Source organism: Martes martes, assembly GCF_963455335.1.
Source record: "Martes martes genome assembly, chromosome: 11".
Lineage (NCBI taxonomy): Eukaryota > Metazoa > Chordata > Mammalia > Carnivora > Mustelidae > Martes > Martes martes.
Window position 1 is genome coordinate 85309409 of NC_137899.1, and position 27253 is coordinate 85336661.

Sequence of the window (27253 nt, forward strand, 5' to 3'; positions counted from 1 at the left end):
ATGATGAACAACAACGGCTACTCGGAGGCCGCCGGCTTCGGCCTGGGCGACGAGGTGGACGACATGCCGTCCACGGAGAAGGACCTGGCGGAGGACGCGCCGTGGAAGAAGATCCAGCAGAACACGTTCACGCGCTGGTGCAACGAGCACCTTAAGTGCGTGGGCAAGCGCCTGACCGACCTCCAGCGCGACCTCAGCGACGGGCTGCGCCTCATCGCGCTGCTCGAGGTGCTCAGCCAGAAGCGCATGTACCGCAAGTTCCACCCGCGCCCCAACTTCCGCCAGATGAAGCTGGAGAACGTGTCCGTGGCCCTCGAGTTCCTCGAGCGCGAGCACATCAAGCTCGTGTCCATCGGTCAGTGCGGGCGAGCAGGGCGCGGGCACGGGGATGGGGGACGTGCCCCAAGGATGGGCCGGCCTGTGGGGGCGTTGGACACAGGGGGTGGGTGGGCGCGGGGAGCTGAGATGGAGCAGAGGGAGACGCCCTGGCAGAGGGAGACAGGGACAGGCCCCTGGCCCCGGCTTGCTTCCCGGCCCATCGATGCAGGCCACAAGGGCACTGCTGCACACAGGTCTGTCCCTATAGCGGTGTCCAGGGGTGTCCGGGTGCGGGGGTCCCGACCTTACCGTTCCTAAGTCCTCCAGTTCAGCCTTCCCTCACACACTCCCATCAACCTGACTCGACTCATTGTCCCCTTTCTTGCCATTGGGCCATCCCAGCCCATGCTTGAGAAGACAGGGTTGGTGCCCATTACTGATTCCTGGGGGTGTCTACTCCCTAAACAAAACAAATAGTTTCTTTGCCTCCCAGCACCTCCACAGGGAAAGGACCCGGCTGAAGACAGGTCCCAACCACTGCGCATCCAAGGGCTGGGAGGCAGAGGGAGAGCTGGTGGCCAGGCAGGCATGGGGCCGGGGGCCCTCCGTAGGCATGTGCTCAGCAGCTGGGTTCAGGCCCCTGGGCCAGGGCAGGCCGGGCCCAGCCTCAGAAACCTAAAAAGGCACTGAGCGAGTACAGAGAATCTTAACCCCTGCCTGTCCACCTCCTGCTTCAGCCTGCCTGGGAGGGTGCTCCCCCAAGTCCATGCCAGGCCCCAGCCCACCCCCTAGGCCCGGATTGGCTGCAGCTAACCGTCTGGGTTGAGGGGAGGGAGGAGAAGGCCTGTAGAAGGGAGGAAGTCATTGAGTGTAACCAGATTTGGAAGGTGTATCAGTGCTGGTGGGGGTGGGGAGGCACTCCAGGCGTCCAAGCCCAGCGGGGGATCTAAGGGTGGGCTCTGAGTGGCCCGAGGCTGCTCGTCCCCTTACACCTCCGCAGTGCTCCCTGCTCGATTAGAACCTAGGAAGACCCCTACCCTCTACCCCTGGGAAGACCGCCTACCTCTCACCCTGTGGTGAACTCTTCCGAGTCTTGCTGTGATTTACAAGAAAGGGCCCCTGGGGTGCATCCCAGGGCCCCAGGAGAGGAGTTTCACACAGTCAGGTGCCTTCCCCCACCGGGGTATCCCAGAGACTTCTCTAGATAATTGAATGTCTGTCCACCCCCACTCTCCCTCAGGGCATCTCTAGGCCTCCTGAATTAGCAGCTGAAGTCAGTCCGGGGCCCTTTGCCCTGTCCAGTCCCTTCTCTAGGCCTTACCCCTCCTGCCCCAATACTGCCCCCTTACCCCACCCTCTCTGGCCTGGAAATAGCCCTGCCTCCGTGACACAGCAGATGTCTCTGAGCTTTCCAGAAGGACAAGCCTGAGGACAGGGGGTGGGGGAGGGGGCCCTGGTGTTTGTAGTGGGGCTGAGGGCTGCATGAATGTGTGTGTGTGTGTGTGTGTGTGTGTGTGTGTGTTGGGGGGCATCAGACAGTGTGTGGGGGAAGTCAGAGACAAGTCCCCTCTGGGGCTGTCATCCCCCTTGAATGCTGGGATTTGACGATGGGACTGACTGTCCCAGGTGGGGGTCTCAAGGGGGGTGCCTGGGGCCTCACCAGGACTTTATAGGAAACTGCAGCCTTCCCCTCCCTTCCCCACTGCGGGGGTGGCCGGCCCCTCTCCAGGCCTCATCCTTCCTAAGCACACCTCTCCCCTCCCCCATGACGGTGCCTGGCTTGGGCCCCTTGGCTCAAGTGTGGAGAGGCCGGCTCAGAGTAGAGGGGGAAGAAGCAAAAGATGGTTTGGGGGTGGGAGGGACGCTCCTCCGTTCCCGCTGAGAGGAAGGGGAACTGTTCCCCATTTGGGCCAAGTGGCTGACTCGCGCTGATGAGATAAGCTGTCAGCAATTCGGGGCCGGGCCTGAGGCTAAGTGAGGGGGGAGGGGGCACCGGCTGTGGGGCTGCTCAGCCCTGCGGGGAGATGTAAAGGGATTCCCCATGAGGGGTGGCATTCTGCTTCCTCTGGTTCCCTCTGGCCCATGTAGTGGTGGGAAGGGACTGGCCGGGGGGTGGGGTGGGGGTGGGGGTGCCTCCGCTGGGCATTGTCTCAGGACTGAAATGGAGCATCTGGACACCCGGGAGGGGGTCAAAAAGACTCCCCACTTCTCTTTCTAGGAGTAGCCTGGGAGCTGGGAGCCAAGAAGCCCACCTGAGGAAGGGGTGCTCAGCCTAGGTTGACGAGCTGTGTGCCCTTACCCCAGCACCCCGACCCGGCCCCCACCCCCCCAGCCCCTCCAAACAAAGAGGCCTAATGAGCTCTGTGCCGCAGCTGTTCCCCAGTTGCTATTCCTTCTAGAGCCAACAGCTGAGGGAGGGGCTGGAGGGGGCAGCAGCTGTGCCGGCCCCTCCCTCGCCCAGGCCCTCTCTCCTCCCCCTCCACTTGAGGCCTGGGGTGGCCTCGGGGACTGGCTGTCAGGCTCCTCCCACCCCCTTGGGGGTGTCCCCAGGCCGGAGACGAAGTGGTAGCTCCCGGTGTGAGGGAGGACTCCTGGCTTGGTTGGAGCTCCCCTCTCCTGCCTGGCCTGGGGGGCGGGGGCGGGTAGGGAGGGGAAGGTCATTGCTCCTGAGCGAGACTCCAGGCCCCTCTCCTGCCCCAGGCCGAAGTGGACCACTTGCTGTTTGGCCCAGGGCCAGTTCCTGGGGAGAAAGTTCTCCCTGAAGCAAATATGAATGACACCCCCTCCCACCCCAGCAACCTCAGGGCCTCCCTCCCAGAAACCTGGCCCCAGTTTGCAAGAAACGCTCCCGGGTGTGTGCGCACTGGCTTTGGAGGCTGTTGGGGTGGTGAGAGGCGGCGGGGCACTGGGTGTCAAGACTGTGTGAAAGTCTTGCGGACTGTGTGTTTGCGAGAGTGCCCCGGAGCACCGGGAGGCCGGGAGGGAGTGTGTCATGGAATCTGAAAGCTGCCAAACCATTGTGCTGCGGCCGAGCCAGTGGGGGAGTGGGGGCGGGCTGGGGAGCTGCCGGGGAAGGAAGGATGAATCAGTGAAAGGGTGGGGGAGCCAAGGGGGCTAGAGCTGGGGGCCAGAGGGACACACAGGCTGAGATTCTCCCTCGGGGGGGGGGGTGGCTGGTGGGGGGGCTGGTGGGGGGGGGACGCTGGAGTTCCGCAGGCCTTTGGTCTCCTAGCTGTTTTCTCCCAAGATAGAGAGGAGAAGGAAAAGATGTGTTAAGGGGCGGGGGTGCCTCCAGCCCCACCCTCTGCTATCTCTCAGGCAACACCAGTAAACAAGGCTGACTCTCCCCGCTCCCGCCCCCTCCTAAAAGTGGTGTTCAGGGAAGCTGACGGATTTCAGTCCTCTGCGTTGTCCTTACATATAAGCTGGTTTGCAAAGATCTATACTCTAGTCCACCTTGGCTCCTGGATCTTTCACTCTGGCTGTGGAAGGAGAACTAGGTCCCCAGATCTTGGGGAGGGGGTTCTGGCATTCCCCCAAGGAGGGGATGGGTGGGGAGTCTGAGCTTCCCAGACTTGAGTCCACATGGGTGACATTCTTCCTGGCTCGTGTGAAATCCCACCGGCCCCAGCATTTAAAAACATGATTTTCAAGCCTTACCCGAGTTTGCACTGTCCCCCCTCCCTCCTTCCCGAACTTTGTTCCAAAAGCCTTTTATGGTGTTCAGAGGAGAATTTGGCTGGAACCAGGTTAGTTTTATTCCTCTCCAAATTAAGTTTTTAAGATATGCATCCATTCAACCAATATTTATTGAGTATAAGTAAATAGTGATAAATAAATAAATACAGATGAGCATAGAGTAATAAAATACTATCTAGTGTGAAAGAAGCCAGACAAAAAGAGCACATACTATAGGATCCCATTTGTATAAAACTCCAGAAAATGCAAACGAATCCATAGTAACCAAAGGCGGACCAGTTGTTGCCTGGGAAGGAGGGACAAGGAGGGGCGGCCGGAGGGATCACAAAGGGTCACGTGTGAGGAAATGTGGGGAGAGATGGGTATGTTTATGACGTGGTGATGGCGTTAGGGGCATGTACAGTTGTGTATGGGCGAATATGGGCAGTTTGCTGGGGGGGGGGCAGGCATACCTTAATAAAAGTGTTAAAAAGTGAAACAAAACAGCGTTCTGCCCCCAGGAGGCTTACAATCGGGATCATGGCCCAGGTGCCTGCAGCCTGATGGAGGACCGTGTCCCACAGGTGAAAGTACCTGTTGCGGAAGCATATGGGGAAGCAGCCTCACTGAGAAGGGAGGGACCTGGAAATGTTAGGCTTCTGGGTCCTGCCTCCTCCGAGGGTGAGAATTTGGTAGGCAGAGAAGAGGGCAGGTTCCAGAATCAGGCGTTCCGGCCCATCCCCCCTCCCCTCAAGGGCTCTAAGGGCAGCTTCGGGAGCTGAGCTGTGGAGGGCAGTGCCCTTGCTGAGCCCCGCTGTCCTCTCCGCTCTGCAGACAGCAAGGCCATCGTGGATGGGAACCTGAAGCTCATCCTGGGTCTCATCTGGACGCTGATCCTGCACTACTCCATCTCCATGCCCATGTGGGAAGACGAGGATGACGAGGATGCCCGCAAGCAGACCCCCAAACAGCGTCTGCTCGGCTGGATCCAGAACAAGGTGCCCCAGCTGCCCATCACCAACTTCAACCGTGACTGGCAGGACGGCAAGGCTCTGGGCGCCCTGGTGGACAACTGTGCCCCTGGTGAGTGGGCCGGCGGGAGCCCATCATGGAGCCCTTTGCTGGTGGTGGTGAGGCCTGTGCTTGTCAGAATGGTGGTGTCAGGACTGGGGGAGTCGGAGCGCCTGGGGCTTGCCCCCTGCTCCAGCCGAGAGTCCTTGCTGGCGTCAGGCCCTTCGTGACAGGTAGTGTCAGATCCCGTACCTGCAGCGAAAGGTTCAGAGTTCCTCCTTTTACAGACAGGGACACTGAGGTTCAGAGAGGGCCAGTGACTTGTCCAAGATCACACAGCTTATTTGTGGCAGAACCAAGCTAGAGCCCAAGGCCTCAGCTTCCTCCTCCATGAGCTTCGTACTTTGCCACAGGGGTACCGTTAATGCTGAGCTGAGAGAACGGAAGTATGGTAGAACTTGTAGCAAGAAGACCAGGAGCTCGACCCTGAGAAGGTTCTTTGTGAGACCCCAGGAGATGCTTGAGGGGGAGCCGTGGCTGGTGGGGCACCCCCTGGTGGCCAGTGGCCCGGCCCTGCCCCCTCTCACTGTAGGCCCTGGCCTAGTCAGGTGGGGGCAGCTCAGGGCCCACGAGGAGATGGAGGCATCGCAGAATAGTGCCCTGCCCCACAGGCAGCTCCTCTGACCGTCACCTCCCAAGCAGATAGGTCATCTTCTAACTCGGCTGGATCAGCTGGGCTACTAGCCCCTTGGGAGAGTCCTCCCCCAGCCTAGGGTCAGCCGGGGAGCAGGGGGTGGGAGGCGGGGGCACTAGCTTGGGAAGCATTCCCAGCTGCTGAGCCATTGCCCACAGCTGGTAAGGCCGCCAGCAGTGAGCTCAGCTGTTCCGGCGGTCATGGATTCCAGCCTTTGAGCCGGCCCCCTCCCAACCAGTGAGCATCACCCCTTCTCCAGCTCTGGCCCAGACCAAGCACCCCCCCACCTCTGCACCCCTCGACAGGAGTCATCTGGAGCCACCTTAGCATTCTTCCCATTAGGAGGGATGGGTTTTGGCTGGCCACAGAGGAGAACCCGTTCTCTGAAAACATGCCCTTAAGTGCCTCAGTTTCCCCAAGTGCTCAGTGAGGAAGGAGAGGGTGTCTCTTGCCTGAAAGCTGATGTGGGAAGTGCCTGGGACTCTAGGACATGAGGCCAGCTGTGAGAAGGCCTTCTGGGGGGACAGGTCCGGGGCATGTGCAGGACGGGGCCTCCGACCTCCCCTATGCACTCCCGGGGCAGCTGGGATGATGGGGCGTCCTCATAGGGTCTGTGCTGGGATCTGGGCAGCCAGGAAGCCAACTGGCAGGGCTGGTGCCAGGCTGCATCAGCCAAGGCAGAAAGGCCTCATTGTTGGTGCTCGGGGTGGGTGGGGGGGGTGGGGCACGCCTCTCAACAGTGATGGGCATCCCAGCCGATGGGCCCGAACATAGGGGGTCAGCAGGAACCTGGCCTGTCAGGGACCTCAAGCCGCGTGGCCTTGGGTGCGACTCCGCAGCGTGTGAGACTCTCGGATGCGCAGATGCTCTGCATTCTGACTGGCTGCTCTCCCCTAATCGTCATCTCCTTCTGCCATCTCTCCAGGCCTCTGCCCTGACTGGGAGGCCTGGGACCCCAACCAGCCCGTGCAGAACGCCCGGGAAGCCATGCAGCAGGCGGACGACTGGCTCGGGGTGCCCCAGGTACACAAGCAGATGGGATGGGGGCAGCGTGGAGGGCCAGAGGGCCCCGGATGCATGTTGGGTCTCTGAGGAGGCCCAGTCAGGCCGTGGGAGAGAAGCAAGGTTGCTGGGCCAAGGGCACCCTGTAACCCCCTTCCTCCCTGTGGCAGGTGATTGCCCCCGAGGAGATTGTGGACCCCAATGTGGATGAGCATTCTGTCATGACTTACCTGTCCCAGTTCCCCAAGGCCAAACTCAAACCTGGGGCCCCTGTTCGCTCCAAGCAGCTGAACCCTAAGAAGGCCATCGCCTATGGGCCTGGTAGGTGCTGAGCCCCCTGACCGTCTTCCCTAGGTGGCTGGGGACACCCTAGGGTGGAGTGCCCTAAGTACCCCGGCCCTGCCTTCCGCCCCTCAGGCATCGAGCCCCACGGCAATACTGTGCTGCAGCCCGCCCACTTCACCGTGCAGACGGTGGACGCCGGCATGGGAGAGGTGCTGGTCTATATCGAGGACCCCGAGGGCCACACTGAGGAGGTACGGAGAGCCTCTGGGGACAGGAGGGATTGGCATGGGCTTGGAGCCAGAGACTTCAGGCTAACAGGGATGGCCTGGAGATGGCCACCAGCACTCGCTGTTGTGCTGGGGACTGGGGGAGGCGTCGCCGTGGGGGGCGCCAGGCACTGTGGGGGCAGGAGGAGCTACAGCCACTGTGACTTCCAATCTTTTTCCTTCCCAATAGGCCAAGGTGGTTCCCAACAATGACAAGAACCGCACCTACGCGGTCTCCTATGTGCCCAAGGTCGCTGGGCTGCACAAGGTAGCTCCTAGCAGACCCTCCCCATTCCAGTCACATGCTTAGCTCTGGCTGAGTGGACCCCCCTCCCCGCAGTTTGCACCACCCCTCACCCCAGCACACCCAGAGGCCCGCCTCTCCCGGACCTTGGCTCTGCTCTGCCTGCCCACCCCCTCTCAGAACTGCTTTCCCCAAGAAGCTGAAGCTTGCCCCCTGTCCCCAGGTGACCGTGCTCTTTGCCGGCCAGAACATCGAACGCAGCCCCTTTGAGGTGAATGTGGCCATGGCCCTGGGGGATGCCAACAAGGTATCAGCCCGTGGCCCTGGCCTGGAGCCTGTGGGCAATGTGGCCAATAAACCCACCTACTTTGACATCTACACAGCGGGTAAGGATGGGCTCCAGCAAGGTGGCGGCCTGGCAGTCCGTGACCGCAAGGGGTGACATGGATGGGGGCCTGGGGCAGAGGGGGGTGGGTGGGCCCAGGGCAGGGGAGCTCTGTGTGCCCGGAGCAGGGGTGCTCACAGCCTTTGTCCCTGGCAGGGGCTGGGACTGGTGATGTTGCTGTGGTGATCGTGGACCCGCAGGGCCGGCGGGACACAGTGGAGGTGGCCCTGGAGGACAAGGGCGACAGCACATTCCGATGTACATACAGGCCTGTGATGGAGGGACCCCACACTGTGCACGTGGCCTTCGCCGGTGCCCCCATCACCCGCAGCCCTTTCCCTGTCCACGTGGCAGAAGGTAAAGGCCCTTCATCCCCATAGTCCTGCTCACTGAGGCCAGGACATAGAACTGCCACCAAATTCTGGGTCGGAGTGCTTATGGGGAAAAGGAGCAAATCCAGGGATGGGACGGGAGAGCTGAGCCTTTGAAATGGGTAGAGAAGCCATGGTTGGCGGGGGAGGAAGAGGGGGAGGCGTAGATCTAGAGAGGCCTCATCCGCATCATCTCTCCACACACTACCCCTGGAGACCCAGGAGACCACAGCAAAGCTTGTGAGACAGGGGCCACCTTGGGATGGTTGCAGGGGCATATGCGACAGGCCTCAGGTGGGGACTTCTGCCACTTGGTTCTCTCCTTGCCGCTCAGAGCCTTTGCTGCCACTGGACCACTCTGTGCCCATCCTCCCCCAGATCGAGAAGGTGGTGGCATATTAGTACTATCCAGGAGAGGTGGGGCTGGCGTGGCCATAGCTGAGCAGCCTCACTTGTGCTGGGGGGCAGGGCCCAGGCAGTGTGGAACTGCCCCCCTTCCGTGGCACTCTGTGGCAGGCCCCAGGTTCCATGCCATTGCCTGTGCCCCATGCCAGGCCCCACCCACCCCCTGCTGGGTTTGATACCAGTTTACGTATTCCGTGGCAGGCTGAGATTGCCATTCTTTGGCCTGTGTTTAGCAGCAAGGTCTGGGTTCATTGCCATTGGTAGCCTTCTGTGGCAGGTTGATCTCCATGCATTACCTGTGATCTGTAGCAAGCTCCCTGTTTCATCCGATATCTCCTGTTCTGGGGCCTTGCATAATGTTTTGGGGTGTGACTTAGTCCAAAAGCTGCTGTGGAGGGTCTGACTGGGAAGGCTCAGGTGGCCGTGGGTGGGTGCCTTCGGGTGGTTTGGGGCCCTCCCCTGTCTCTCTTTGCCCTGCTGTATGCCCGGGCTCTGCCATATGTTTGTCCCAGGCAACACTGACTCTGAGAAGCCCAGCAGGGAGGGTTTCTTATAGCCGGCTCCCTGTCCCGGCATGGCTCCCAAGGGCCCCGGTTGTTTCAGGGGCCCCAGAGAAGGATAGCATGAGGCCCAAGCCCATGCCTTTGAGGATGTCACGAGACCATGCCCAGGGAGGTGGTGGGGAGGAGTGGCGAGAGGCTGAGGCTCTGTCTCAGGCCCCTCAGCACCCCTGATCTTCTCTCTCAAACCCCCAGCCTGTAACCCCAATGCCTGCCGCGCCTCGGGGCGGGGCCTGCAGCCCAAGGGTGTGCGTGTGAAAGAGGTGGCAGACTTCAAGGTGTTCACGAAGGGTGCCGGCAGCGGGGAGCTCAAGGTCACAGTGAAGGGGCCAAGTGAGTACCAGGGCCCAGGACTGGGGAGTGGGAGAGCAGGGAGGAAATCTGGCCAGTACCATGCCTGCTGCCCTGGAGAGAATCCAAAGAGAGGCTGACCAAAGGCACCATGGAGTCTTAGGCACATTGTCTCTTCTCTTGCATCAGTGTCCCGACTACGAGCCGGGAAGTATCCTCTCGCCCCTCCATGCTACCCTGGGGGTCGTGCAGAGGGAGGACATGTGATCTCTGCCTGAGCTTCAGTTCTGCCCCCTAGTAGCAGTGCCCTCAGGCTAGGCCTGGGTCCCCAGGGCTCCTTGAGGGGACTGAGGAACTCTGACCCCCTTCTCTGCCCCCCATCTCCTCAGAGGGCACAGAGGAGCCGGTGAAGGTGCGGGAGGCCGGGGATGGTGTGTTCGAGTGTGAGTACTACCCAGTGGTGCCTGGGAAGTACGTGGTGACCATCACATGGGGCGGCTATGCCATCCCCCGCAGGTAAGCCATGCACCCCGTGCCTTCCTGGCTGGGCCCTCACAGGGCGGGAGGAGGACGAGGGGCTACCTGGTACTCCGAGGGGAGGGTGGTACCTCTAGTGGAGGTACTTCCTAGCATGGACGCCAGATTCCTCTTTGCCCAGCCCCTTTGAGGTACAGGTGAGCCCAGAGGCAGGAACACAGAAGGTTCGGGCCTGGGGTCCCGGCCTGAAAACGGGCCAGGTGGGCAAGTCGGCCGACTTTGTGGTGGAGGCCATCGGCACAGAGGTGGGGACACTGGGTAAGTGGCTGGGTTGTAGCAGGTGTGAATGCTGGGGAGTGGTATGTTGGAGGGACGTGGGAAGTGGCTGGGGGCACAGGAGGTGGGAATGCTGGGTAGCATCAGGATGAGATGGAATGGGACACTGGGGGACAGAGGGAGTGATGGGCGTGTCCGAGCTGCCTCTCGTGGCCTCTGATCTTCCCTACCTTGCACACAGGCTTCTCCATTGAGGGGCCCTCACAGGCCAAGATCGAGTGTGATGACAAGGGGGATGGCTCCTGCGATGTGAGGTACTGGCCCACAGAGCCCGGGGAGTACGCCGTGCATGTCATCTGTGATGATGAGGACATCCAAGACTCGCCCTTCATTGCCCACATCCAGCCGGCCGTGCCCGACTGCTTCCCAGACAAGGTGCGGTTGGGGGCCCTGCATGTGGGGCCAGGATGGGGCCAGGGGGCCCTCCTCCAGTCCCTTACCTAGCCCTCCGCTCCTCCCCCTGCACAGGTGAAGGCCTTTGGGCCTGGCCTGGAACCCACTGGCTGCATCGTGGACAAGCCTGCAGAGTTCACCATTGATGCCCGCGCCGCTGGCAAGGGAGACCTGAACCTGTATGCCCAGGTGGGGCACCACCCAGCCCTGCCACCCCCGCCACCCCCACTGTCCCAGGCAGGAACCCTGGGAGGGTGGGGGCAGGTGAGAGGCAGAGGAAATTGTAACATCTCAGGACTGACTCTCATGGATCCAGGAGAACTATGCAAAACTGAAAATTTTGTGTTTTCTAATGATAATCTTAACATATTTTACCAAAAGTGTATTTGGTTGCACTAATGATTTTTCATTTGAAAGATGATTTGATTCAGACATCGGCTTCCCAGATTAGTTCCTCCAACTGGTGTCCACCAACCCCTAAAGTTAATGAATGTATTCTTGGGTCCAAGAGGATGATTTTTCTTTAAAGTGTTCATTATTCAATTTTAGAAACGTGGATTTAGCCCAGCCTCTCCCCCACTAACACCTTTCAGCTGCCTAGGCTGGGAGGCGAGGGGGCCTAGATGTTTTCCAGACAGATTCCAGGCTCCCAGAGTATGCTCTGCCCCTGGGTTCTCTTGGCCTGAGGTCTGCGGCGATGAGTAAGGAGGGAGGCCTGAGGCCAGCAGAGGGCGCCAGTGCTCTGAGGAGGCCTGAGCACCCTGAGACTCTGCTTGGTGTTGCCCACAGGACGCTGACGGCTGCCCTGTCAACATCACGGTTATCCCCAATGGCGACGGCACCTTCCGCTGCTCCTATGTGCCCACCAAGCCCATCAAACACACCATCATCGTCTCCTGGGGAGGTGTCAACGTGCCCAAGAGCCCCTTCCGGGTGTGTCCTCCTACCCTGCCCCTTGACCCTGGGGTCCCAGAGGGAGAGTGGAGGCCTACGCAGGAGATGTTGGTTGTCCCTGGGCCCTTGTCAACACTCTCCACCCACGGAGGCCAAGACTGGTCCCAGGGCTGGGGCTGGTGGTGCTGGGGAAAGAGGCCTTGTGGGAGGGGCAGTGTGCTGAGCATCGACCCCCTCCCCACAGGTGAACGTGGGAGAAGGCAGTCACCCTGAGCGGGTGAAGGTGTATGGCCCAGGCGTGGAGAAGACGGGCCTCAAGGCCAACGAGCCCACCTACTTCACGGTGGACTGCAGTGAGGCTGGGCAAGGTGTGCCGGGCTGTGGCTGGGGACAGAGGGGTACATGTGGCCTGGGGTGGGGTCCCAGGCAGGGTCTGCGTGGGTCTGGGTTGGTGGGGTGCCTGTTCTGGCTAGATCCTGTTTCTGGGCAGAGTTTGAGTGGGACTAATTAAGTGGGGGTGGAGGCTGTTGGGACCTCACTCATGGCCTCGTGCCTGCCGCCCCTCAGGTGATGTGAGTATTGGCATCAAATGTGCCCCTGGCGTCGTGGGCCCTGCAGAAGCTGATATCGACTTTGACATCATCAAGAACGACAATGACACCTTCACAGTCAAGTACACGCCCCCAGGAGCTGGCCACTACACCATCATGGTGCTGTTTGCCAACAAGGTACCCCCCCTTGGCTTTTGGCAATCATCGGCAGCCTGCACCCTCCAAGTCTCAGCCAGTGGCTTGACATGCTGTCATTTACAGACAAGATCACAACCATCGCTCAAGCCCTTCTTGCGTGCAGGCAGTGTGCCTTAGAAGGCACAAAGCAGGGGGCTTTTTCAGAAGCCGCCTTTGCCTACCCTCACCGAATCTTTCTTCCATCCAGGAGATCCCTGCCAGCCCCTTCCATATTAAGGTGGACCCATCCCATGATGCCAGCAAGGTCAAGGCTGAGGGCCCTGGGCTGAACCGTACAGGTAGGTGTCTGGGCAGGGGCCGGGCCAGGCTGGGCTGGAGTTGGGGCTGCGTGTCCACCAGACCCTCACCACCGTCTCGGCTGGGCCCCCCCAGGTGTGGAAGTTGGGAAGCCCACTCACTTCACGGTGCTGACCAAGGGAGCCGGCAAGGCCAAGCTGGACGTGCACTTTGCTGGGGCCGCCAAGGGTGAGGCTGTGCGGGACTTTGAAATCATTGACAACCACGACTACTCCTACACTGTCAAGTACACAGCTGTCCAGCAGGTGCGTCCCACCCCTTCCCTGCCTCACCCATCCTGGCTGACAGGGTCCTGCATCTCCTTCCTCCAGTCTCCGAGGGCCACTTCTGAGTGTTGGCCCCTTTCCTGCCACCCCTGTGCTGTGACCGTGCCCCTCTGAGCCTTGAGTCCGTGGCCTCGGGCATGTTGCCATTCTGTGTTGTCTAAGCCACCCAGTTCTGACCTGCTCTTGTACCCAACAGGGCAACATGGCAGTGACAGTGACCTACGGTGGGGACCCTGTCCCTAAGAGCCCCTTTGTGGTGAATGTGGCGCCCCCGCTTGACCTGAGCAAAGTCAAAGTTCAAGGCCTGAACAGCAGTAAGTGGGGCAGCAGCGGACCTGGAAATGACAGGGATCGTGGGGTGGGCTGGAGCCCCTGTTCACTGTGCCCCTCGCCCTCTCCGCAGAGGTGGCTGTGGGGCAGGAACAGGCGTTCTCCGTGAACACCCGTGGGGCTGGCGGTCAGGGCCAGCTGGATGTGCGGATGACCTCCCCCTCCCGCCGACCCATCCCCTGCAAGCTGGAGCCCGGGGGCGGAGCTGAAACCCAGGCTGTGCGCTACATGCCCCCCGAGGAGGGACCCTACAAGGTGGACATCACCTATGATGGTCACCCCGTGCCTGGCAGCCCCTTTGCTGTGGAGGGTGTCCTGCCCCCTGACCCCTCCAAGGTGAGGAGACAGGAGCTGGAGGGAACTGGGATTCAGGGGTTTACAGGGAAGATGGAGGAGTCACAGGGGCAGAGGCCAGAGGGCCCCTGTTTCTGGAGTGAATACCAAGGGGATACCAAGGTACCCCCCTGGCCCCAGACCTGCCTCTGAGATAGCTTAGTTATTAAGAGTGTGGCCTTTGGTCGCACCCGGGTTTGAATTCCAGGGATAAATGATTTGGGCTGTCTGCCTGCACTTCCTCACCTGGAATTGTTCTAAGAAGGACTCAATCTGTGGTGGTCGCAGAAGGGGCAGAGCTGGGTGGGGAGCCATGGAGACCAAGCACGGCAGGGGCCCGCGGTGAGGACATCATATCTGTGCTCCTCTTCTAGGTCTGTGCTTATGGCCCTGGTCTCAAGGGTGGACTGGTAGGCACCCCGGCACCCTTCTCCATTGACACCAAGGGGGCTGGCACAGGCGGCCTGGGGCTGACTGTGGAGGGCCCCTGCGAGGCCAAGATCGAGTGCCAGGACAACGGCGATGGCTCATGCGCTGTCAGCTACCTGCCCACAGAGCCGGGCGAGTACACCATCAACATCCTATTTGCCGAAGCCCACATCCCCGGCTCGCCCTTTAAGGCCACCATCCGGCCTGTGTTCGACCCGAGCAAGGTTCGGGCCAGCGGGCCGGGCCTGGAGCGTGGCAAGGCCGGCGAGGCAGCCACCTTCACTGTGGACTGCTCAGAGGCGGGTGAGGCTGAGCTGACCATCGAGATCCTGTCGGACGCCGGCGTCAAGGCCGAGGTCCTGATCCACAACAACGCCGACGGCACCTACCACATCACCTACAGCCCTGCCTTCCCTGGCACCTACACCATTACCATCAAGTACGGCGGGCACCCCGTCCCCAAGTTCCCTACCCGCGTCCATGTGCAGCCTGCTGTCGACACCAGCGGAGTCAAGGTCTCGGGCCCCGGTGTGGAGCCTCACGGTGAGTGAGAGGAGGAACCCGTGAGGGAGCCATGGTCATCAGAAGCAGGGAGGGAAGTGGGGCTGAGGGCTTAGGAAGGGCCATGGTGGGGTTAAAGGAGGGTTTGGGGGCAGCTGTCAAGTCCTGAGGGCTCAATACCCCAGAGAGATGGCTAGGCACGGGGGCGCAAGGTACAGGGAGGCAGAAGACCCAGACACACCCTTGCAGCTGTGGGGCACCTGAGGTGAACAGAGGATCACGGGATGGGGGTGGGAAGAAAGCAGGGGCCATGGGAGACAGGCCCAGAGTGCACAGGGGTGCAGAGGGAGGTTGGGCTCAAGCTGGGAAGTAGCATGTGTCTGAGAGGAAGAGTCTGGGAGCTGGGGAGGGTGGAGGCGTGAGTGCCCTCAGGAGAGCTGCCCTGGCCCCACACTGAGTGCCCCTCTCCTGGGTCCCAGGTGTCCTGCGCGAGGTGACCACCGAGTTCACTGTGGATGCCAGATCCCTAACGGCCACGGGTGGGAACCACGTGACTGCGCGTGTGCTCAACCCCTCGGGGGCTAAGACAGACACCTATGTGACGGACAACGGGGACGGCACCTACCGGGTGCAGTACACAGCCTATGAGGAGGGTGAGGGCCCGGCAGAGTGGGTTGGGGGTGGGGGAGTGGGGATCTGATGACACTGCTCCCGGCACGGTTGCAGTCTTGGGGCCTTGCACATCCCAACCCGCTCTGTGTGGCTGGCTTCCAGGAGTGCATCTGGTGGAGGTGCTGTATGATGAGGTCGCTGTGCCCAAGAGCCCCTTCAGAGTGGCTGTGACGGAGGGCTGTGACCCCACCCGTGTGCGGGCCTTTGGGCCAGGCCTAGAGGGGGGCTTGGTCAACAAGGCCAACCACTTCACCGTGGAGACCAGGTAACCTCCCCCTTGCCCAGACACTGAGGCTGTGGTCACCCTGATCTCAGCCCCTTGCCCTTCTCCTCTGTCCTTCTGTGTGTACCTCATGCCAATCCCCTCTCAAGGGTGACCAGAAGCAAACCTGTCCTCCCCCCAGCTCCCTCCCGCCCCAGAGTCTCAGATCAACCCCTGTAGCTGGGCCCTCCTCAGCTGGGCCCTGGCGGCCTGCCCTCCTTCCTCCGCTCACCCCATTCAGCCGCTCTTCCCTCTCCCCACTCGCTCACGGTCACTAGCAGAACTGAGGAGGGTGTCATCTTGCAGGGGAGCGGGCACTGGAGGCCTCGGCCTAGCCATCGAGGGCCCCTCGGAAGCCAAGATGTCCTGCAAGGACAACAAAGACGGCAGCTGCACCGTGGAGTACATCCCCTTCACAGCCGGGGACTATGATGTCAACATCACCTTCGGGGGGCGACCCATCCCAGGTGCGTGTGGAGAGAACTGCAGGAGCGTCCAGGGGCTGTGGTGGGCTAAGCAGCTCCCGTCCGCACTGCTGACACAGTTCCCAACTCATCTCGGACAGAGAGATAGAGAGCATGAGCAGGGGAGAGGGAGAGGCGGAAGCAGACTCCCCGGTGTGCCGGGAGCCTGATGCGGGGCTCCATCCCAGGACCCTGGGATCGTGACCTGAGCCGAAGGCAGGCACCTAACCTTACCTGAGCCACCCGGGCGCCCCAGAAGTGGGTTTTATTTTTAAAATCCATTTTTCGCATTTTAGTTAGGAAGGACTTTTTATTTATTACTTTTTAAAAAATTAACGTATAGTGTATCATTAGCCCCAAGGGGTACAGGGCTGTGAATGCTCAGGCTTACACCCTTCCCATTGGCAGGACTTCTTCCAGGCCAGTGGCTCAACTCATGAGGTTTGCCCAGCCTCAGTCTGCAGCCAGGTTTATCTGTCCCTGTTTACATTTTCTTAGCAAGTTCTTAAGCGTTTGCAGACATTGGTCTGGCCTCCCTGGGGCATTTCGGAGGCAGGGAAGACCTCCTCCTGCCGGCCTCCTCAGTGTCTGCGACCTTCCTGGGCAGGTGGACAGGGGCTGATGTCCTTCTCCTTGCAGGGAGCCCATTCCGGGTGCCAGTGAAGGATGTGGTGGACCCTGGGAAGGTGAAGTGCTCGGGGCCAGGGCTGGGGGCCGGCGTCAGGGCTCGGGTGCCCCAGACCTTCACAGTGGACTGCAGCCAAGCTGGCCGAGCCCCACTGCACGTGGCCGTGCTGGGTCCCACAGGTACAGAATGTCAGGGCAGGGCGGAAGGACGGGTGGGAGGATGGGGTACTGGGAGGCTCTGCTGACCCTGCACCCCTTGTCCAGGTGTGGCGGAGCCCGTGGAGGTGCTGGACAATGGAGGCGGCACCCACACGGTCCACTACACCCCAGCCACTGATGGGCCCTACACGGTAGCCGTGAAGTATGCTGACCAAGAGGTGCCACGGAGGTAACTACTTTGGGGCTCCCATGCTGTGACTGAACTTGGGGGGCCCTCCTCCTGGGGCCACACTTGCGGGCCCCTGCCAGGGCCCTGGGGGTGCTCCTTCCACCTGTCTTGGTCTCAGCTGGTCTCAGTCTCAGCCACCCCAGCCTGCTCCTCCTTGGGGCTCCCTGCCTGTCGCCACAGAGAGGCAGCACAGACCCTGGGGCTTTCCTTGGCCCAGGCTTTCCCACCACATAGCTACAAAATTAGTGCCTTGGGAAAAGACAGGTGGGGGGAGAAGGCAGCCCCCGGCATCCTCCTCTTTAAACCGACCCCAGCATCTTCCTGGGGAATGCAGAAATGCTCAGGGTCCATCCTGGGCATCCTCGAGTAACCCTCCCACAAAACTCAGGATGTGGTCTGTTCCCTCCTCCCTGCCCCAGAGAATCCTCCCTCCTTACGTGTGTGGGGAGGACTCCCCCAGGCTCCCAGCAAACTGTCCATCCTTTCTGCCCCTCAAGCCCCTTCAAGATCAAGGTGCTTCCTGCCCACGACGCCAGCAAGGTACGGGCCAGTGGCCCCGGCCTCAATGCCTCTGGCATCCCCGCCAGCCTGCCCGTGGAGTTCACCATTGATGCCCGGGATGCTGGGGAGGGTCTGCTCACCGTCCAGATCCTGGTGAGTCCCTATGTAGCTTGTCTCCCCTGTCAGGGTTTGGCCACAGGCAGGGCCTGACCTCTGCTTCTCTCCCAGGACCCCGAGGGAAAGCCCAAGAAGGCCAACATCCGGGACAATGGGGATGGCACATACACCGTGTCCTACCTGCCAGACATGAGCGGTCGGTACACCATCACCATCAAGTATGGTGGCGACGAGATCCCCTACTCACCCTTCCGCATCCACGCCCTGCCCACCGGGGATGCCAGCAAGTGTCTTGTCACAGGTGGGTGCGTGCCCCCCACGCTCTGCCCCTGCTCACCATCAAGTACCCCTCATAGCTCTTCCAGGTCCCTGGCCTAGTCCCTAGGGGACTGCCAGTCAGAGAGCCCCCCTGCCCTGCCCCCCTCCCCCCCCCAACGGCTGTGTGGCCTCACACTCTTCTCTGTTTCCAGTGTCCATTGGAGGCCATGGTCTGGGTGAGTGCCCTTTCTCTTCTCACTGTGGGCTGAGGTGATGAGGGCAGCTGGGAATGGAGAGGGACTGGGCACAGCTCCCACCGACCCTCAACTTGGCTCTTCTGGGTGGCAGGTGCCTGCCTGGGACCCCGCATCCAGATTGGGGAGGAGACCGTGATCACGGTGGATGCCAAGGCAGCAGGCAAGGGCAAGGTGACGTGCACAGTATCCACACCCGACGGGGCGGAGCTTGACGTGGATGTGGTGGAGAACCATGATGGTACCTTTGACATCTACTACACGGCGCCCGAGCCGGGCAAGTACGTCATCACCATCCGCTTTGGAGGCGAGCACATCCCCAACAGCCCCTTCCACGTGCTGGTAAGCTCCATAGCCCCGGACAGTGGTTGGGGAGATGGGCCCTGTTAACAGTAGCAAGGAATCCCAGAACCCGCCCCCTGTCTGGATTCTGGGCCCAGAGCGTTCTGGAGTCAAGCCTTTGGTTTTTCCACAGCCTCCCAACTTGGGAGTTGAGCACAGCCCATTTCCTGGTCTCTCCAGTGGTCAGTTTTCTCTGGAGGAGCTGGCCATGTAGTTCTCCAAACCTCGGGCCCAGAGTCCCTAGACTTCCCCCCTTCCCCCGCCAGGGAAGGTCCTGCGGGACGATGCAGCCCTCCAGAGGGAACGCTCCCAAGATACCCATCCTACCCCAAGGGCGGGGTACCCCAAGATCTCAGGTCCCTGGGCCGTTCTCGGAGGCAGCTCCTGAGTGCTCGGGCTGGCACGAGCTGGCCTGCCACAGCCCGTGCTCTCCGTGCCTTGCCTCCAGGCGTGTGACCCCATGGCCCACGTGGAGGAGCCCTCTGATGTGCTGCACCAGCCCAGCACCTACCCCACACATTGGGTACTGCCTCCTCCTGCCTGGGCCGCTCCTCGCCCTCCTCCTGCTGTTTCATTTCTTCCTTCCAGTCCTCCATGGCCAGGGCTGGGGCTCGGCGTGGGGCCGTACGGGGGAGCGGGCGGGCCCCCGGGCTGAGCGCGGCTCCTCTTCTCTTGCAGCCTTCTGCTCTGGTTTCACCATTAACCATCTTGTTCTTTCCTCCCTTTCTCGGACTTCTGGTGGGACTCAGGCCAAGCTCTGCAGGCCTTCCCCAGGCAATGACTGTTCCTCTCCCCTGCCACAGGCCACAGAGGAGCCAGTGGTGCCCGCAGAGCCAATGGAGTCCATGCTGAGGCCCTTCAACCTGGTCATCCCCTTCACCGTACAGAAAGGAGAACTCACAGGTAGTGTCCTGGGGCCCTGAGAGAGGAGGGCTGGGGAAGCCAGTGGAGGAACCAGCTCCTCCAGGCCCAGAGAGGGGAAGCGAGCTACCCAGGGTCACAGAGCCAAGTCGGGCACAGCTGGAACTCAGACTCAAGCCTTCTCTGCCCAGTGCGGGCTTCACCTCACTGCTCTGGGCTGTCTCTCGGGGCCTGGGGCAGTAGGGAGTCGGGGGCATGCTAGGGAAAAACAGGGTCCCTTACATAACCCTGCTACCCCGCAGGGGAGGTACGGATGCCCTCCGGGAAGACAGCCCGGCCCAACATCACCGACAACAAGGACGGCACCATCACGGTGAGGTACGCGCCCACCGAGAAAGGCCTGCACCACATGGGGATCAAGTACGACGGCAACCACATCCCTGGTAAGTCGGGGCCGGGCTGAGAAGAGGCCACTGTGGCTTTGTCCTCACCTGCCTTCTTTCAATAAACATTCATTGAGCACCGGCTGTATGCAGACACTATGGGAGGCAGACTTCCATCAGTCAGGCCCCCCACGGCAGACAGGGCAGCTGCAGGAACGTCCAGGGGGCTGTGGCGTCTTAGACAGCTCCCGTCTGCGCTGCTGACACAGTCCCTTCTCTTGGTCTCCTTCAGGAAGCCCCATGCAGTTCTACGTGGATGCCATCAACAGCCGCCATGTCAGTGCGTACGGGCCAGGCCTGAGCCACGGCATGGTCAACAAGCCGGCCACCTTCACCATTGTCACCAAGGACGCCGGGGAAGGTGAGGAGAGCTGGAGGCAGAGGGCTGGGCTAGGAGGCCAGGTGCAGGGCTGAGGGCAGGACCTCTGATCTCACCCCTGCTCCTCCTCCAGGGGGTCTGTCCCTGGCCGTGGAGGGCCCCTCCAAGGCTGAGATCACCTGCAAGGACAACAAGGATGGCACCTGCACCGTGTCTTACCTACCCACGGCGCCCGGAGACTACAGCATCATCGTGCGCTTTGATGACAAGCATATTCCAGGGAGCCCCTTCACAGCCAAGATCACAGGTGGGGCAGGGGTGGGCCCAAGAGCCAGGAGGGCAAGCCCAGCATGTCCGAGTAACCTGGGGTGAAAGGGTGGCGGCCCCTCTGGGTGCAAGGGGTCATCTTCGGACAAATTCAAGGAGCCCTCCATTCCCTAGAACAGATGAGAGGTATCCGCCCACCCCCTGTGCTTTCACACACCTCACCTCATATTAGGTCACTGTAGTAACTCTGGAGAAGTTAGGGTACTGCTAATCTCTTCTGGTAGGTCGGCAGGTCCAGAGAGGCTAAGCCACTTGATCAGAGCCCCATGGCGGCCAAGGAGTCTGTGTCCTCTGCTCCAGTCTCGTGTTTCGGTTCCACGAAACCATGTGACTTTCAATTAAAATACACAGATCGGGGCTGAGCCCATTCAGGCCTGAAGCACTTACGGGGCAGCTAGGGTACTGGGCCCGCCTGTAATCTCCAGCAGCCAACGTGCGACTGAAGAACCTGCTCTCTCGGGCCTCTCTGCCCTTTGAGGGGTCCCAGCTGTCGAGTCCAGCAGGGTCAGCTAGGAGGTCTCCCACGCCCCGTGAGGACATGGCCTGCCTGGACTCCTACCCGTCTGACATGTCAAACTCCCCCACCAGGTGACGACTCAATGCGCACGTCACAGCTGAACGTGGGCACCTCCACGGATGTGTCCCTGAAGATCACCGAGAGTGATCTGAGCCTGCTGACTGCCAGCATCCGTGCCCCCTCGGGCAACGAGGAGCCCTGCCTGTTAAAGCGCCTGCCCAACCGCCACATTGGTGAGCACGGGCCATGAGGAAGGGCCGCCGGAGGGGGAGGGCTGCTCTGCCGGGCCCAGGGCCCTGTGCCTGACCACCCCCTCTCCACAGGCATCTCCTTCACCCCCAAGGAAGTTGGGGAGCACGTGGTAAGCGTGCGCAAGAGTGGCAAGCATGTCACCAACAGCCCCTTCAAGATCCTGGTGGGGCCGTCTGAGATCGGGGACGCCAGCAAGGTGCGAGTCTGGGGCAAGGGTCTGTCCGAGGGACAAACCTTCCAGGTGGCGGAGTTCATCGTGGACACTCGCAATGCAGGTGCTTCTCGCCTCAGGGACCACCACCCCCCCCCCATTTCAGCTGGTGCTTCTAATGAGGACTTGGAACTTTCCTGCCTAACCGCCCCCCCCCTCAGGAACTGCCTGGCCCAGTCCCTGGGGATTCACATTCTGAGGGAGAGGGTAGTAAATGTTCCATGTCACTTCTCTCAAGTTTGGAAGCTCAGCTGTCCTGAGTTTCTGACTCTCCCTTACTCACTAGAACCTAAAAGACTCACTGAGGGACTTTTCCAGACTGCCGCCGCCCTGGCCCTCTGGTTCAGTGCCAGGCTTATCCCTCCTCCCACAGAGCCCGCTGTCATTAGTGGTTGTCATACATGTTGGGCCCCTGGTCCAGACAGAGCCTATAGCATGGGGAGGGGACAGCAGAGTGGCAGGGCCTGAGGGAGAGGTGTCCTTGGCTTCCTGCCAGGTTACGGAGGCCTGGGGCTGAGTATTGAAGGCCCCAGCAAGGTGGACATCAACTGTGAGGACATGGAGGATGGCACTTGCAAAGTCACCTACTGCCCCACTGAGCCTGGCACCTACATCATCAACATCAAGTTTGCTGACAAGCACGTGCCCGGTAAGCTCTGGGCGACGGCTGGGTGGGGGGAGGCCATGAGGCCGGGGGTCTGACCTAGCTGATGGCCCCCTTCTCCCCTTCCAGGAAGCCCGTTCACTGTGAAGGTGACTGGTGAGGGCCGCATGAAGGAAAGCATCACGCGGCGCAGACAGGCGCCTTCCATTGCCACCATTGGTAGCACTTGCGACCTCAACCTCAAAATCCCAGGTGTGAGCCCGGAAGAGCGAGGTGGGGCTCCAGGGAGGGCAGTGGGCCCAGAGCCCACCCCAGGGCAGTCCTGGCTCACTCACCTCTGTGGCTCCGTGTCCCACAGGGAACTGGTTCCAGATGGTGTCTGCCCAGGAGCGCCTGACGCGCACCTTCACCCGCAGCAGCCACACCTACACCCGCACGGAGCGCACAGAGATCAGCAAGACGCGGGGCGGCGAGACCAAGCGCGAGGTGCGGGTGGAGGAGTCCACCCAGGTTGGGGGTGACCCCTTCCCTGCCGTCTTCGGGGACTTCCTGGGCCGGGAGCGCCTGGGCTCCTTCGGCAGCATTACCCGGCAGCAGGAGGGTGAGCATGGCTGTGCTGGGCCAGGGGCCTCCTGGAGCCTCCGGGAGGCTGGGACAGGACCGGGAGGGCGGGGGTGCTGGGCAGAAGCAGAGCTTTCACGGAGGAGGGAGGGAGGGCCCAAGGCTGGGAGCAGTCGCCCTGACGCTCCCCACTCCCTGCAGGGGAGGCCAGTTCGCAGGACATGACGGCACAGGTGACCAGCCCGTCAGGCAAGATGGAAGCCGCAGAGATCGTTGAGGGAGAAGACAGTGCATACAGCGTGCGCTTCGTGCCCCAGGAGATGGGGCCCCACACAGTCACTGTCAAGTACCGTGGCCAGCATGTGCCTGGTAGCCCCTTCCAGTTCACTGTGGGCCCACTGGGTGAAGGCGGCGCCCACAAAGTGAGGGCTGGAGGCACTGGACTGGAGCGAGGGGTGGCCGGCGTGCCAGGTGAGGGGCAGGGACCGGGCAAGGGGGTGGCGGGGTGGCCAGGGGGCTGGGCAGGGTGCTAACGAGCTGCCTCTGCGCTGCTCCCCTGTCCCCAGCTGAGTTCAGCATCTGGACCCGAGAAGCAGGGGCTGGGGGCCTGTCCATTGCCGTGGAGGGCCCCAGCAAGGCGGAGATTGCCTTTGAGGACCGAAAAGATGGCTCCTGCGGGGTCTCCTATGTTGTCCAGGAACCAGGTAGGTGTCCATGATGGAGAGGGAGGCTGAGCCTGCCGATCATTTCAGACTGGGATTCTGCTCGCCGACCAGAGCAGAGAGGGGCCCCAGAGCTCCCCCTTCACCTGGGCACCTGCTCTTGCTCTGCCCCATCTCCCTCCACCCCGCACGGCTGCAGATGTGAGACTCTCTCTAGACCTGAGCCCTGACCCAAGGAGCCTGTCCTGGCATAAGGCGGGCCAGAGGTGCCGCCACCGCCATCTCCCATCCAGGGGCCTGTGCTGACCAGCCTTCCCTCCTCAGGTGACTATGAGGTCTCCATCAAGTTCAACGATGAGCACATACCAGACAGTCCCTTTGTGGTGCCTGTGGCCTCCCTCTCAGATGACGCTCGCCGCCTCACTGTCACCAGCCTCCAGGTATGTGCTCAGGGATAGGACCTGGGCAGGAAGTGAAGGCAGGTCCATGTGTCCAGGGGCTTAGCGGTGGCCTTGGAAGAGACAGTCAGCAGGGGAAACCATGCCTCACCCCCAGGTTCACCTTCACTTACTCCCATCCCCAGTTGGCCTCCTTGTGCTTCTTCCAGTCCTCCCATTGACCCACCTTCTCCAGGGAGCCCTCCCCAGGCCAATCTAGGCCACTCTTCCTTCCTCATCTGGGCCTCTGGGCCATACAGCACGGTCAGGCACTGGCCTGCTTTATGGTGTCTTGCCCCCTCAGCCAGGACAGGGTATGTCATCTCATCCCCCCACCGTGCCCAGCACAGCCAGGTGGGCCCACCTCTGGGCAGGTGGATGCCAAGGCCACAGGCCCAGCCCCTGCCTCCCACCTCCCTGAGCTGGGCCGGCCGGGGGTGGGAACCTCTAGGCTAGGCAGGCAGCAAGAGCAGTGCTCCAGACCCTCCCCGGAGTCTGAGCACTCTCTGTGGCCTTTGCAGGAGACAGGTCTCAGGGTGAACCAGCCAGCGTCCTTTGCAGTGCAGCTGAATGGTGCTCGGGGCGTGATCGATGCTCGTGTGCACACGCCCTCGGGCGCGGTGGAGGAGTGCTACGTCTCTGAGCTGGACAGCGGTGAGCTGGCCCTGGCCTTGTCCCCCCATGCCAGGCCCTTCTGGGGGATGGGGAGGGGAAGAACAAAGGCTTACTCACCAGCCCTCTGCCCAACAGACAAGCACGCCATCCGCTTCATCCCCCATGAAAACGGCGTCCACTCTATTGATGTCAAGTTCAACGGTGCCCACATCCCTGGCAGTCCCTTCAAGATCCGTGTTGGGGAGCAGAGCCAGGCTGGGGACCCAGGCTTGGTGTCAGCTTACGGTCCTGGGCTTGAGGGAGGCACTACTGGTGAGTGTCTGGGTCTGGGGAAGAGGGTTGGATATTGGGGTGCTCGGCTTCTGGTCCTGTACTGCCCTGACCCAGAGGGTTGACTTCCTGCAGAGGTCTGCTGTGGGAGCCTGGGGCTCGGCCCAGCCCTGGGCCCCAAGCCCTTCCTGCCTACAGCCTTGCTACCTCCAACCCCCAGGCGTGTCATCAGAGTTCATCGTCAACACCCTGAATGCAGGCTCAGGGGCCTTGTCTGTCACCATCGATGGCCCCTCCAAGGTACAGCTGGACTGTCGGGAGTGTCCTGAGGGCCACGTGGTCACTTACACTCCCATGGCCCCTGGCAACTACCTCATTGCTATCAAGTACGGTGGCCCTCAGCACATCGTGGGCAGCCCCTTCAAGGCCAAAGTCACAGGTGAGTGCCCTGGGTGGGGGGCATCCCTCCAGCCCAGCCTGGACGACTCCAGTGGCTTTTCACATTGAGTCACAGTCTGACGGGAAAACCACAGGCAGCTTAGCAGGAACAAGTGGGTCTGCCCTCACTCTGCGCTCCGTATGTGCAGCCACAGAGAATCAGTTTCGAAGATCAAATCCTTCTCTTTACTGTTGCCCATTACTTGATTTTCTGTCCACCTGGCTTCTAGGTATCTGGGTTTCTAGAGAGCAAAACTCAGTAAATACTTAGCAGGCTTTCCTTTCGGAAGCAGGGTGAAGAAGTAGTTGGATCTGTGTTTTTTTTTTTAAGATTTTATTTATTTATTTGACAGACTGAGATCACAAGTAGGCAGAGAGGCAGGCAGAGAGAGAGGAGGAAGCAGGCTCCCTGCTGAGCAGAGAGCCCGATGCGGGGCTCGATCCCAGGACCCTGGGATCATGACCTGAGCCAAAGGCAGAGGCTTTAACCCACTGAGCCACCCAGGCGCCCCTGGATCTGTGTTCTTTTTAAAGCAAGACTCTTACCCTTTGACTTGGGTTCCCAGACCAAGCCAGGGTGAGGGCTGGAGCCATCCAAAGCCCAGGACTTCAGGACGAGCCGGAGCTGGCGCATGCAGCCGGGCTCGCTGGGCGCCACAGCAAGGGAGGGGACACGGCCCATGGGGCTGTCAGTGTGGAGCCGAGGGCCTGCAGCCCAGGGGAGGGCAGGCCTCTCCCCGAGTCTGTGCTTACCCCAACTCTGTCCCTCAGGTCCCCGGCTGTCTGGAGGCCACAGCCTTCACGAAACATCCACGGTCCTGGTGGAGACCGTGACCAAGTCGTCCTCCAGCCGCGGCTCCAGCTACAGCTCTATCCCTAAGTTCTCCTCAGATGCCAGCAAGGTGGTGACACGGGGCCCAGGGCTGTCCCAGGCCTTTGTGGGCCAGAAGAACTCCTTCACTGTGGACTGCAGCAAAGCAGGCATGCTGAGGGAGGAGAGGGGTGGTGTCCCAGGGTGGGCCAGGGCACAGGGACAGGGGGATGGGGGATGCTGAGGTGCTGCAGGCCCCTGGGGTGACCCAGCCCTTTTCTGTCTCCTCCTCCAGGAACCAACATGATGATGGTGGGTGTGCACGGGCCCAAGACCCCATGTGAGGAGGTCTACGTGAAGCACATGGGAAACCGGGTCTACAACGTCACCTACACTGTCAAGGAGAAAGGGGACTATATCCTCATTGTCAAGTGGGGCGACGAAAGTGTCCCTGGAAGCCCCTTCAAAGTCAATGTGCCCTGAATCCCAGAAGTGCCTCCCCCAGCCTCGGCCCCCACCTCCGGCCAACTCACTCACACTCACACACAAACACACACACAAGTACCACACCTAGAAGCACACGCAGAATCAGACCACAAACACCTGCCTGGGGTGTGGGACGGGCGGCACAGCCTCCCCACCCCGCCATGCCCCCCCGGGCTTGGAGGGCCTCACCTGTCTCAGGGCAGTGTTCCTCCCATCGAATGTGACACAAGGGTGGGCTAGGGGTCGGGAGGGGGTGAAGGGAAGCCCCGAGTTTTCTGGTGGGGCTGAGGCCAGCGGGAAGCATGTGTTTGGGGGTGTCTGCGTGTGTGAGAGAGGTCACCCTCAAACCGCACTGCCAGCCAGACCACCTTGCTGCTAAGGACCGTGTCTGGCCCCTCTGGTGGCCACAGGACTTGGAGAAGAAAGCACAATCAGAGGAGAAAACAGACCCAGACCCAGCAGCAGCGCTGGACGTGGCCTGGCCCTGGGCAACCTCTAGCTGCCCAGCCAGGCTTCCTGGAGGACTGCTTTCTCTCTCTCTCTTTTTTTTTTTTTTTTACGGTTGCACAGCTCTGCCCCATGGGGGGCCTTTTTTACACACTGCGAGGCCCAGCTTTCTGGGGGGACTTTTGCACATACCATGCGGCTCTGCTGAGAGTCGCTTTCGTGGAAAACTCCAAATAAAGTGCGGCCTGTCGCGGAGGCTCGCTGTGGTGCGTGTGCTTTCTACGGGTGGCCGCCATCCGTCTGGGGAGGGCTGGGGCTGTGGCGGTACCTGGAAGAACCAATGACAGGGCCCTTCAGGATTAGTCCTCCGACCCCTAGAGAGCTGGCGGCTGGGACAGGGAGGTGAACGCTGTTCTGGAAGACTGTCCTAGGGCTCCTGGGAGGCCAGCTTCCCTTCGGCCTGATCTCAAAGATGTTCAAAAAATTAGGTCCTTAGAACAGTGAGCATAGACTCAAACAGGAAATGTTCCTTACCCAGCAAGCAGGCAGAACCCCACGCAAACCCAGGAACCTGCAATCCAGCTAAGGCCAG

At 61.1% G+C, this 27253-nt stretch overlaps 1 protein-coding gene across 2 annotated transcripts; it reads left to right on the forward strand.

Annotated features, from left to right (window-relative positions):
- On the forward strand, positions 1 to 26923 carry FLNC (filamin C; the record flags this gene model as incomplete). Of its 2 annotated transcripts, XM_080818208.1 has the most annotated exons (48): positions 1 to 359; positions 4835 to 5079; positions 6627 to 6724; positions 6874 to 7024; positions 7121 to 7239; positions 7445 to 7522; positions 7722 to 7884; positions 8040 to 8240; positions 9415 to 9552; positions 9900 to 10026; positions 10169 to 10305; positions 10505 to 10698; positions 10792 to 10905; positions 11506 to 11649; positions 11855 to 11978; positions 12178 to 12338; positions 12547 to 12637; positions 12732 to 12901; positions 13119 to 13236; positions 13326 to 13588; positions 13960 to 14557; positions 14995 to 15168; positions 15290 to 15452; positions 15756 to 15916; positions 16553 to 16720; positions 16805 to 16928; positions 17426 to 17582; positions 17658 to 17847; positions 18017 to 18040; positions 18153 to 18400; positions 18849 to 18923; positions 19204 to 19303; positions 19564 to 19704; positions 19937 to 20065; positions 20157 to 20330; positions 20939 to 21100; positions 21191 to 21394; positions 21827 to 21979; positions 22064 to 22186; positions 22293 to 22535; positions 22697 to 22966; positions 23062 to 23199; positions 23482 to 23597; positions 24116 to 24248; positions 24345 to 24521; positions 24700 to 24918; positions 25689 to 25898; positions 26024 to 26923. In XM_080818208.1, the coding sequence occupies 48 exons, from the start codon at positions 1 to 3 to the stop codon at positions 26209 to 26211; spliced, it is 8157 nt and encodes a 2718-aa protein (XP_080674334.1). In that variant the 3' UTR covers positions 26212 to 26923. The 2 variants fall into 2 exon arrangements, with proteins under 2 accessions (XP_080674334.1, XP_080674335.1); XM_080818209.1 differs by lacking the exon at positions 18849 to 18923.
- Between the last annotated feature and the right edge of the window lie 330 nt (positions 26924 to 27253).